The 13,037-nt window shown below is 46.2% G+C and overlaps 1 protein-coding gene across 1 annotated transcript; it reads right to left on the reverse strand.

The window, feature by feature from the left end:
• Positions 1–11,818: 11,818 nt before the first annotated feature.
• On the reverse strand, positions 11,819–13,037 carry LOC125532639. The gene is made up of 3 exons (XM_048696626.1): positions 12,929–13,037; positions 12,642–12,791; positions 11,819–12,370 (listed from the first exon to the last, which is right to left on the reverse strand). Exons 1-3 carry the CDS (start codon positions 13,013–13,015, stop codon positions 11,819–11,821), a joined length of 789 nt encoding a protein of 262 aa, XP_048552583.1. The 5' UTR covers positions 13,016–13,037.

A 13,037-nucleotide genomic window follows, 5' to 3' on the forward strand; every position in this document is an offset into this window, starting at 1 on the left:
ATCGTCGGTATCTCAATACCTAGTTCAATCTCGTTACCGGCAAGTCTTTTTACTCGTTCCGTAATACATCATCTCACAACTAACATATTAGTTGTAATGCTTGCAAGGCTTATGTGATGTGCATTACCGAGAGGGCCCAGAGATACCTCTCCGACAATCGGAGTGACAAATCCTAATCTCGAAATACGCCAACCCAACATCACCTTTGGAGACACCTGTAATGCTCCTTTATAATCACCCAGTTACGTTGTGACGTTTGGTAGCACCCAAAGTGTTCCTCCGGCAAACGGGAGTTGCATAATCTCATAGTCATAGGAACATGTATAAGTCATGAAGAAAGCAATAGCAACATACTAAATGATCGGGTGCTAAGCTAATGGAATGGGTCATGTCAATCAGATCATTCAACTAATGATGTGATCCCATTAATCAAATAACAACTACTTTGTCTATGGTTAGGAAACATAACCATCTTTGATTAATGAGCTAGTCAAGTAGAGGCATACTAGTGACACTCTGTTTGTCTATGTATTCACACATGTATTATGTTTCCGGGTTAATACAATTCTAGCATGAATAATAAACATTTATCATGATTATAAGGAAATAAATAATAACTTTATTATTGCCTCTAGGGCATATTTCCTTCACCGCTTGCTGCAGAGGTGCCGGCCGACGTACACCCGGGTGCATTAAGCTCCCGTGCCGGCATCGGAGACACCAATGCCGCCTCCGCCGGAGACACCAATGGCCCCGCCATCGCGTTCTGCGAGTTGCTGGCCGTGAAGCTAGGAATCGGGGGCGGCCCCTGTTGGTCGCCCGCAATCCACGCACTAATCCCCTAGATCAAGGTAGGCACAATGGCGGTGATCGTCGCTCCGAGTTGTTGTTGCACTTGCTCTTGGACAATCTCCGGAATCTGCGCCACCTGTGCCCTGAGTTCTTGAACCTCGCGCGCCTGGCTTTCCGAGCTGGTCTTTTTCTCCTTTCGCCCACTAGTGTTATAGTATGATGACCATTTTGTCGACAAGCCTTTGCCGGCCACACGACCAGCTGACGTCGGCTTACTGAGCTTATCCTTGTTCTTCATTACATTCAACGCCCTATTTAGAGTGGTGTCGCAAGGGTTGCTCTTAGTCGACCTCGCGCTACTGCTTTCAGTCGCCTGCGGAAGGAATGTGAACCATTTAGAAATTTGGCTTCATTAATTAGAATGCAACCATATGGAGCTAATTACGCGGGGGTGTATTCCTTACCAGAACAAGCTCAAGCGCCCTGGTCTTCGGATCCGTGGTAAGCTCCTTTGTTTTTGGGTCCTTCTTGTACCGGGCCCTGACAAAGTTCCTGGTCTGCTTGTCACCGTATTTATCGAAGAGGGGCGGTAGGCCTTGCTCGGCACAGTCCGCCTCCTCCTTGTCCCATATAGGCTCCGCCACTCTGTAACCGCCGGGACCGAGTGTGTGTTCCCCTAAGTTCAGCTCCCGCATTTCTTTCCCCCACTTACTTGATTCGGAGTTTGCGGTGCTCGAGCAATTGATCTTGAAGTCGTTGTAGTCATCTTCGGTGATCGATCCTCGGGCGTCCTTTAGGTAGGGTGGTCCTGCTTCTTCTTGTGGTGTATGCTGCTACTTCATCATCGTCGTCATGTTCGATCCTCGGGTCGCCATACTTGTCGAAGTCTTGCTCATTGGCTACTCCATCCATTCCGATGATCTTCCTTTTGCCTCTCCTCACGACAACACGACTGGGCTTTGACGGGTCGGTAATGAAGAAGCATTGGTCCACTTGGGAAGCCAGTACCGATGGCTCATTTTTCGCGGTGACGTTTGCGCCCGTGGTCTTGGATTTGGCTTCGGGTATAACCATGGTGGTGAAATACCGGTCTTCTTTTAGGACGCTCTTGGCCCATCTGACACGGAACATCGGGACCTTCTCTCCAGCGTAGCTCAGCTCCCAGATCTCCTCGATCCTTCCGTAGTATCTGTCCTTGTCGTTACCGGTGTAGGATTCCATCGTTACCCCGGAGTTCTGATAACCATCGCTCTTCATGTCCTTGGCCTCGGTGTAGAATGTGTAGCCATTGATATCGTACGCCTCATAGGTCATCAGGTTGTGCTCGGCGCCCTGTGACAAGGCGAATATGAGTTGTTCTTCCGCGGAAGAATCCTCATGTAAAGGGTACAACAGAAGCTTCTGCTTGAACCAACGCGTGAAACATGAGTTGTGCTCTTGGAGTATATCTCCATCCGTCCTCTGTTGGCCTCGGTCATTGTACGTCTTCTTAATAAAGGTTTTGTGCTCTACCACCCAAGGATCGACCACGTCTATGTGTTGTAGTGCGACTAGGTTTGCTCTTTCAAAGTCGGCGAGTCGACCCTCGAAGTCGACATGCATTTCGCGGCGACCCTCACGGTGACCCCATCCAGCGAGCCTGCCGAGGTGCCTGTTGACGGGCAGACCAACGGGGTTCTTGATGCCTAGATAATTTGTGCAGTAGGAGATGCACTCTTCGGTCAGAAAGCCCCTGGCTATGCTTCCCTCTGGACGTGACATGTTGCGAACGTATCCTTTGATGACACCATTCATCCTTTCGAACGGCATCATGCTGTGCAGGAACGTCGGCCCGAGTTGGATGATATCGTCCACGATATGGACCAGCAGATGCACCATAACGTCGAAGAATGCGGGCGGGAAGTACATCTCAAGCTTGCATAGTATCACCACGATCTCTTCCTGTAGCCTTCTGAGTTGCCTCACGCCAACAGACTTCCGAGAGATGACGTCGAAAAAGTTGCATAGGCCAAATAGGGTTTCACGGACGTGCGCGTCCATGATCCCACGGATTGCAACTGGAAGTATCTGCGTCATCAGCACGTGACAGTCGTGAGACTTCATCCCGCTGAACTTCTGCTTCGCTGGGTCTAGGTATCTGCTTATCTTCCCCGCGTAACCGTAAGGAAGTTTTACTCCTACGAGGCAGGTGAAAAACTGCTCAATCTCCTCCTGACTTAGAGTGAAGCACGCGGGAGGGTAGTCATTTCCGGTCTTCTTGGCCTTTCTGCCTTTGCGACGACTTTCCGTGTCCTGCTTCGCCTCATCATCATCATCATATATGGCGTGAAGCTCATGCCTGATGCCCATTGATTTCAAGTCTGCCCTTGCTTTCGGCCCATCTTTGGTCCTCTCTGGCATGTTGAGCAGGGTACCAAGCAGACTCTCGCACACGTTCTTCGTGATATGCATGACATGAAGGCTATGAGGCACACGGTGGATCTTCCAGTACGGCAAGTCCCAGAAAACAGACCTCGTTTTCCATACCTTCAGCAGCGGCTCTGGCGCCTTTCGCTTCTTTCCCGGCTCTGGCGCCTTTTGCTTCTTTCCCGGCAGTGGGCAGTCTTTCCAATTTTTCAACAGCTCGTCTATTTCCTCGCCGCTCCTCGTACGCGGGCGTCCTCGGGGTTCGGTTTCACCATCGAATAGATCCTTGCGTTTTCTCCACGGGTCATCGTCGCGAAGCCACCTTCGATGTCCCATGAACACGGTTTTCGAAGACCCGGGATCTCTATCTAGCTGGCGATACGTTGTGTCATCCATGCACCTGACGCATCCAGAAAATCCGTGGACCACCTGCCCCGCGACATATCCGTAACCGAGATAGTCATGCACCGTCGTGAGCAGCGCGGCTCTCATAGGGAAATATTCTTTCTCTGCGGCGTCCCACGTATTGGCTGGCATTTTCCACAGCGTGTCAAGCTCCACTTTCAGCAGCCCCAGATACAGATTGATGCCGTTCCCTGGTTGTTTTGGTCCTTCAATTAGCATACTCATGTGAATGTACTTCCTCTTCATGCACAACCAGGGGGGAGGTTGTACATCCACACAAACACAGGCCAGGTGCTATGTGTGCTTCTCTGGCTGCCAAACGGATTGACTCCATCGGTGCTCGCGCCCAGCACGATGTTCCTTGGATCATTCCCAAATTCTAGGTCTTCGAAGTTCAACGCTTGCCACTGGCTCGCATCCTTAGGGTGACTCAGCATCTTGTCTTTTTTATCTATCTCCGGATCATTTGCGTCATCTTCTCGCTTCTTCTCCTCCCTATCCGCGTGCCAACGCAGGAGCTTTGCTACCTTAGGGTCCGCGAAATACCGCTGCAGATGAGGAGTGATCGGAAAGTACCACACCACTTTTCGAGGAGCTTTCTTCCTCTTCTTGTATCGAGTGACGCCGCACACCGGACATATGGTAGACTCCGCGTGCTCGTCCCGATAAATGATGCAATTGTTCATGCACACATGGTATTTCACGTGCGGTAAATCCAGAGGACACATGATTTTCTTCGCCTCCTCCAAACTGGTCGGGCACTTGTTCCCCTTGGGAAGACGTTCGTGCCAGAATGACATGTTCTCGTCGAAGCATGCGTCGGTCATTTTGTGTTTTACCTTCATCTCCAGAGCCATGAGCGTTACTTTCAGGCGGGTATCCTCAGGCCTGCATCCTTCATACAATGGAGTAACCGCGTCTAACTCAAGTTGATCCATCTTGGCTTTCTCTCGGGCGGCAGCTCTTGCGTTATCCGTCTGCTTGAGAAGCAGCTCTTGAATATGAGGGTCCTGCACCCAGCCCATCGATGGTCCAGCGTCGTCTGCTCCGCCGGCATCATCATCTTCATGATCATGCCCATCGTCTGCTCCGGCATCTTCCTCATCATCATGTCCTGCATCTTCTACATGATGACTGTGTACAGCATCACCGTCGTGATCATCTCCTGGGGATTCTTCGTCTTCTCGCCCGCCCGAGCCGCGGTGCTTGTGTTGCTGCCCTTCCTCATTTCTTGCCCGACCCCCATGGACGACTTCGTAGTCATCTTCATCACCTTGCCACCGATAGCCATCCATGAAACCACGCAAGAGCAAGTGATCCCGCACCTGCCCGGATTCCGGGTCCGCAATAAGGCTCTTCAGCTTGCATCTTCAAGACGGACATCTTATCTCCGTCTCGTTCTTTTGAAGCATCTCGGCCTTCGCAGACCTCAAAAACCTATTCACGATGCCTTCGGTCATCATGCGGACCATGGTCGCCTGCGGGGTAGAGCAAAACGATATTTTAGAACCAAGAAAAAATTTGGCATGACTTTCCCTAAAAATAGGACCAAAAAGAATGCTTAATGCCAAAATTCTTGCCGAAACAGAAATGAATCAACATTCCGGCAAAATATTGGCAACTATCGCATTTCAAATACCGGTACACCTCCAAACACAAACACATATGCAACACCACAAACATATGCAACACCACGAACATACATAGATCTAGCTAGGCCATAAAAAGTGCATGTGCACATTGTTGTAGGGAGAACAACATAAATATAGCTTCCCCCCTTACTTACCTATCAAAACAAGGTAATTTAACCACTTAAATTGAATGAATCTATGGTGGAAATGAGGTGAAAAAGAGGAGGCACCCGAGACAAGGAGGAGGTGGAGAGAATGAAGTGGGGAGAAAGTGAGTGTGGGTAGGAGAGGCTGTCCAAAATATCTTGTTGCTGCCCACTTACTAATGGCACACCAACTCTAAATGCGCCATTAGTAATCCAGGTTACTAATGGCGCACCTTCTGGTGGTGCGCCATTAGTAGTTTTGCAAAAAAGGGAATAAAAAATATACTAATGGCGCACTGTCCCACAGTGCGCCATTACTAGTTTAAACTAGTAATGGCGCACGGTGGAACAGTGCGCCATTAGTAGTTTTGCAAAAAAGGGAATAAAAAATATAATAAAAAAACAACATTAGTGGCGCACTTTCCGGCAGGTGCGCCATTACTAGTTACAACTAGTAATGGCGCACTGTGTCTGGATGCGCCATTAGTATGTTTGGACAGGCGCACTAATTAAAAAAATTGATACTAATGGCGCACCCTGGGCCAGGTGCGCCATTAGTAGTTTCAACTCTAATGGCGTATCAGGAGGCTAATGGCGCACCGCTTGTCTGGTGCGCCATTAGTGTCAATCCCATCTATAGCCCTTTTTCTAGTAGTGGTGGATGCAAACTCCGGTGGCGATTCAGGCATACCTCCTGGCGGCAGCGCGGCGCAGCAGCCTTCTCAGTCCGAATCTAATCCTTCCGCTGGCGGCGCGCAGCAGAGGTTGGATTGGTCGGTGCCGGCGCGACCACCGTCGACGACAAGAAGCAGAGCTCAAGGTCGGCGGAAGCTTCCTCGTTCTGCTGGCGGCGGCAGGTACGGCCTAGTTTTTTGCATGGTTGTGAGATTCAGAGATTCAGAGAATCGGTAATTTAGGCTAGTGTTTTGCATGGTTAGATTTAGTTATGGTCATCTTGGAAATTGTTAGTATTGTGCATACTTTGTTGTGTAAGAAACTGAAAAAAGCAGTTTGACAGAAACTCAATATTGTGCCTACTTAGGTTCAGTAATCATGTATTCAGTTAATAAAGGTATTTCATTTTATAATTTTCAGAATTGATGACCCAAAGTGGTCAATTTGGTTCCATTTCAATGCCAGAGAATCTGTGGTTTGAAATTTATACCAGTCAGACATATCATATTTGACAATGCTTTCTCTTATTGGGAGTGAGGGCTTTGTGGCTGATGATTATATGTACTATGTATTTGATGAGGAGAAAGGATTAGAAGGTTTAGATAAAATATGCTATGAAGATGATGTGCAGCAGATGTTGGCACACTCTCATAATGAAAAGTTTCTGAACATAAGAGTAGTGGGAGCTCTTGAGGAATGTAATGCAGATGAGAATAGAGAAGTTATTTTGCTGAACATTGCATTAACACTCAACAAAGTTGCACTAAGGTGGTGGATATAAGCATGGACAGAAAGGAAGAGCTGAAGAAAAGCATGGTGCAGAGAGAGGCTAACCTTAACCATTTTGAAGGTGATACTGATGTGTATGAATTTGTTTCTGATGATGAAGTTGCAAATTCAGGTTCAGATGGGAACAATGTGGATTTTCAGTCAGAGTATTCGTCTGAAGATGAAGCTGCAAAACAAGATACATCAGTGATACAGAAACTGAAGGTAGTGAGAAAACCTGGTCCAACTAGTAGATCCCACCATGAGATTGAGAAAATGGAGAAAGCAGATTGGTTCCCTGAAGTAGATGAAAAATGTTTCCCTGGTGACTATGGCATCAGTGATGAAGAAGATGAGCCTAAAGGATCCTATAAACTACCAAGTGGTAGGAAGAGAAGGAATAAGAAGTTGAAAGACAGGATATGGTATGATCACAAACTTCAAGGACCAGTAGAACAGTTTTGTAAGGGCTTGTGCTTCATCACTGTGTATGAGTTCAGAGATGCACTTAGGGATTTTCACATTAGGACTTTGAGAAATTTTCAATACCACAGAAATGCCCCAGATAGGATTATTGTTTAGTGCTCAGAGAGAGCCACCCATGGATGTGATTTTTATATATGTGCCTCTAAGTTAGCTCATGAAAAAACATTCTGCATCAAGAAGTGTGATATGTTGCACACTTGTGGAGCATGTGCAGAGTCCACAAAGGTTACTGCTAAGTGGATGTCAAGGTCAGTGGAGGCAGCATTGAGAAAAGACATTAGATCTCCTGTGCATGCATTAATTAAGAAGACCAAGAGTAAGTTTTCAGTGGATGTATCAAGAAGTGTGGCATATAGGGCAAGGAGGAAGGCTGTTGATGTAGTTCAAGGTGACCACAAGCAGCAGTACTTGAGGCTCAGGGATTATCTTCAAGCAGTTCTTGACACAAACCCAGGTAGTAGGTGTATAGTAACAACATTTGAAGATCCACAGAATCCAGCACCTACTCCTAGATTCAAGTATATGTTCTATTGTTTAGCAGCTTCAAAGGAAGGTTTCCTTAATGGTTGCAGACCATTTATAGGTCTTGATGGATGCTTCATCAAGTTAACCACTGGACAACAAATTCTTGCAGCCACAGGAAGGGATGGAAACAACAATATTTATCCTATAGCTTTTGGTGTGGTTGACAAGGAAGATGGTGAAAGTTGGAATTGGTTTTTAACTCAATTGAGATGTTGCATTGGCAGTGGCAACAAATTTGGAACATACACTATCATGTCTGATAGGCAAAAGGTTGGGAAGAATTTCATTGAGCAATTTATGTTATTACTTTTTTCAATTGTATTAATAATTTGTGAATGTGCAGGGCTTGCTTAAGGCAATAAATGAGGTATTCCTTGATTCACCTCAAAGGTATTGCCTTAGGCACATATATGCAAATTTTCAATCTGCTGGATTTAGAGGCCAGGAACTAAAGAAGTGTATTGACAAGGCTAGCTACTCCTACACTAAACATGGGCATGAACTAGGCATGGCAGAGCTGAAAGCACAGTCTGAGGATGCTTGGAAATGGCACAAAAAATTGAGGTCTCTACTTGGGCTAGGTTTGCTATGGATCATACTTGCAAAACAGATTTAGTTGTGAACAATCTAAGTGAAGTCTTCAACAAGATGATACTGGATGTTAGGGCCAAACCAATAAGGACAATGTTTGAAGGGATTAGGACCAAGCAAATGATCAAGAGGCAACAAATTAGGGAGAAGTTACAGATTAGCAGGTGGACAATCACACCAACCTACTCAGAGATTTTAGAAGAGAACAAGTAGTATGCCAAGTATTGTCAGGCTGACAGAGCAGGTCCAACAATTTGGCAAGTTACTAGCAAAGAAAAACAATATTGTGTGGACATGGAAGGGTATACATGTGACTGCAAGAGATGGAACATGACTGGTGTACCTTGCAGTCATGGCATATCTGTACTAACAAAGCAAAAGCTGCATCCTGAGGACTATGTCAATGACTTTTTCAAGAAGCCACTTTATTTGGAGACGTACAAAGAAATCATATACCCTGTTCCTGGTCCAGATTTCTGGCCTCACACAAACACTCCAGACATTGAACCTCCTGTGTTCAAAGAAAAGGCAGGCAGAAAACAGACTGCAAGGAGGAAAGGAGAGTTTGAAGTTCCTGTCCCAAGAGACACCAGTAGGATGGGAACAATTACCTGTGGAAATTGTGGGTTGGAAGGACACAAGTATACAAGTTGCAATAAGACTCTTATGCCTAAACTGCAAATGAGGAAAAACAAACAGCGGGTAATTATCAAGCATCAGAGCAATGTTTCCTTTTACATAGTCTAATCTAAGTTAAGTTGGACCTTTAATGTAGGAAAACAGGGCAGTCTATGCACCTGCTCCATCTGCTCCAATACAAACTCCAAGAGCACCAGCCCCTAGTGCAAGAGCACCAGCTGCTGCTGCATCAGCACCAGCTGCTGCTGCAAAAAGGGGTAGGCCTACAGGTGGAGGGAGAGGCAAGGAATTCAGTGCACCAAGATCTGTTGCTGCAACTTCAGAGGTTTTGGTTGGTAACAAAAGGAAGAGGTTTGCAAGTAGCAGATTGGGGGGTTATTTCTATGCCAGTGGTAACTGACACTATAAAAAGGTAGAACTTCTCTCTTTGAACCTGTTTGAATTAGTTTAGAACCTGTTTCTCTTTATTTTGAACCTGTCTGTACTTTTCGGCATGAGTATGTCTGAATTTGGGTGAACCTGACCGAACCTCACTGTACTTGTATCAAATTTGTGGTGTGCCGTGGGCCTGATGGTGGGCTTCCGTGTTGGACCTAACTAACCCACCAAGCCTGCCACACTGTGTACATAAGAGAGGCCACCAGAAACCACTGGATCCCTGCGCCTCATTCCCCTTGACCAAAACCTAGCCGCCACTGATGGATCCACAGTTAGGAGAGGTAGTTGATGAACAAGACGAGGTTGCTAGGGCTGAAAGGAGGGCCAACCGTCGAGCACAGGCACAGGAGTGACGCCAGAGGATTGCTGCCATGATTATGGCGGAATGCAACCAGAATGACGTGAAGCAGTTCAAGGAGGTGTTCCCAGAAGGAACCAACATCACAGATGAACTAATCATCTGGTGGGCCAGAGACAGGGCTTCTTTCCATCGATTCCAAGAAACAAGGAAGAGATGGACTCAGATCCTGGCTGCAGCAGAAGGAAGACAGGATTGGGATTAGTTCTACGCGGTAGTTTCTGACTAAATTGTGGTGTTTCTGAATCTGCTTGTCTTGTGCTCAATATTGCCCTGAATCTTGTTCTTAGTCTTGCTTTGAATCTTGTCTTCTTCTGAACTTTATGATTGCAGTGAAGGATGCAGTTCAGGAGATGCACCAACCGTGATGAACACGATGCAATGTGGCTACCTGAATCTATGTTAAAGAGAGTACTCATGTTAAAGACTATGCTTATTTTCTGAACTATCTATGTTTTGGTTGTTGGAAAATCTATGATAAAGACTATGCTTATTTTCTAAGAAATGTATCCATGGCACAGTATTTTTAATTCTGAACTTATGCCTGAATCCATCTATCTGCATTTATCTGAATGTTTCTATACTTGGGCTTTGCTGAAATGTGATTTTTTCGTCACTCTAATTTTTGAAATACTCCACTGTTTGACCATCAACTACTCCACTGTTTGAGCACACAAGTTCCAAGTTGCTGGGTTTCAACAAAGACTTTAATTGCAACACAACTACCACCATTTCTCATCACTCAATCTCGAAAACCTCACTTTCACACTCCACCGCACTTCCTCCACTCCAACATTTAAGTAGCCAACAGCTCACTCTATCTCTGCTCACTCTACCTCTCTCTCGAAAACCTCACTCCACCTACATCCATGGCTAGTTCTTCCTCTACGCCAGACCCATGGCTGAACCCCTTCCCCACCGGCAAGGGCTGGGTTGCCATGCTTTTTGGGTCGGCTCGCGGTGACGAAGACCTCTTCCTCGACTACATGAAGATTGCCATGAGATACAGCAGTGCACAAGGGCTCGTGGATGCATCAGAAGAGGTGAGGAAGAAGGCGACGACTGAGGAGAAGCAGCGCATGGACCAGCGCTATGCAACCCCAGGTAAGGGTATCATGCCCATCGACATGTTGCTGTGGGTAATGAAGGAGGCGGACTCCGGCGATGCTGGGCAGAGGGAACGGTGGGCAGCCCACCGCTATATCCCTCCAGCACAAGCTGCAACTCCAACTACTATGGGCAACGCCGACGAGGACCTGCAGATCATCACCCCACCAGCACTGCTGGCTCGCCGACGTCCTCCTCCCATCATCGTCATCAATGGAGACGAAGAGGAGGTGCCAGAGCTGCCACCTACCACTCAAGTCAAGCAAGAGGTGCGACGGTCAGGTCACATAGCAGGGCAGGGGCCTAACAATCTGAAATAGTTTGTTTCATATTCAGTTATCACCAGATCTATGTGAGATTCAGTTATGTCAGTTTAGTTCTGTCAGTTTATCAGGGTGTTTGCAATCTCAGTGAGATTCAGTTCTGTCAGTTTAAGTGTCTTTGAACAATTTCAGTGTCCATGTCCTATCTATGTAAGACTAAATGCTATCTATGGGAGACTAGATGTCTTCCAAACTTCTCTGAATTTGTCTGAACCTGTGATGAAGCAATTTATGAAGTAAACAGATCTCAGCAAGAACTTATGATACAACACACACAAATAAACTACATCAGACTTAGATAATTTAGTTCTTAACTTAACTTAGCACCAGTTCTCAGCATCAGGATAATATTTGGGCAGTACAGATCAGGGCAAACACCACCCCCACACCAACCAAAATGATCTGAACCCATTACAGTTCTTAGGTAGTTCAAAGGTAGATCAGGGCATATTTGCATCAGACTGATCATTCCTAGGCCAATTATATATATAGGCCTCATATATACTTACCATCCAGAGAGCTGCCACTTCACTCCTCCATCACAACTTCCTTTATCTTGTCCAACTTTTCCTTGCACCCATGACCAACCTTAAGGAGCTCAGCAATGACATTCTCCAGCTTCTTCTTCTCTTCTTTAAGGAGATCTTTCTCCACCTCTAGCTCCTTCATGGCCTTCCTTGTGTTCTGCATTATATCAGCTTGACTCTGAAGGATGCACCTTTGTTCTTTCTTGAGCTTAAGCTTCTCCATTTGAAGCTCAATCTTTGCCTGCTCCTCAAGTTGCTTCTTCTTCTCCTTCAGTTCATTGATTGCCTGGCTTGTGCAACCCATGTCATGATATTTGATTCCATCCTGATAATCAAACAACTTGGACACATCATCCACCAGCTGGCTATACTGATTGGCCAGAGAAGCAAGCTCCTTCTGCAGTTTTGCAACCTCTATCCCATGAGCCTCATTATCCTGGGCTCTACCAAGGTTCTGCTCATGATACATATCCCAGAGCTTGCTTAAGCACCTTTGCAGAATTACAGGCCAGGGGGCATCTACCCACTCCAGAACACCACAGTTCACACCATCCTAAAAATCAATTTAATTTTACAGTGAACAAGCAAATTCAGAATAACAAATCATAAACAATAATGATATAAGCTACACTAGCTAGTTAGTTCTATACTACAAGTACAGTATTCATACTTGTTTCCAGTGCTCTTTATTACAAGTAAAGTATTCAGACATACCAATGTTTTCAGACTTAAGGAAAATTCAGAATAACAGCAACTAAACACTCTGTTTCCACTACATAGCAGAAATTCAAACTAATCAAATCCACACCAACTTGGTCCATTACCTCAGTAGCACATCCTATGAATCTCCTGCCAGTGTCAGTGCCTTCAAATGCCACAAACTTGCCCGCCCTCTGCCTGTGCAGGATGCACCTTCTGTCAGATTCAGTCACAAGCCCACAGAAACTAGGGTCTATCACAGTGTCAGGAGTTTGCTGCAAAAGCAAAAGCATATCTATATCAAGAACAACTCACATATATCAACTTAAATGGAAAAATCTCAAATATCTTCAAACCCTAACCCTAGAACAGAACAGACATGAGAGGGAGAGGATAGACTGAGATGACTTACAAAGTACTCCATCTGCATGCTGCTGAACTCGCTCATGTACTCGTCATCGTCGTCCGACGTCTCGTTGCTGTTCGGCCACGACGGCATGGTCGCGGCGTCGCCGGAGCGC

This window comes from Triticum urartu, chromosome 1 (assembly GCF_003073215.2).
Source record: "Triticum urartu cultivar G1812 chromosome 1, Tu2.1, whole genome shotgun sequence".
Taxonomy (NCBI): domain Eukaryota; kingdom Viridiplantae; phylum Streptophyta; class Magnoliopsida; order Poales; family Poaceae; genus Triticum; species Triticum urartu.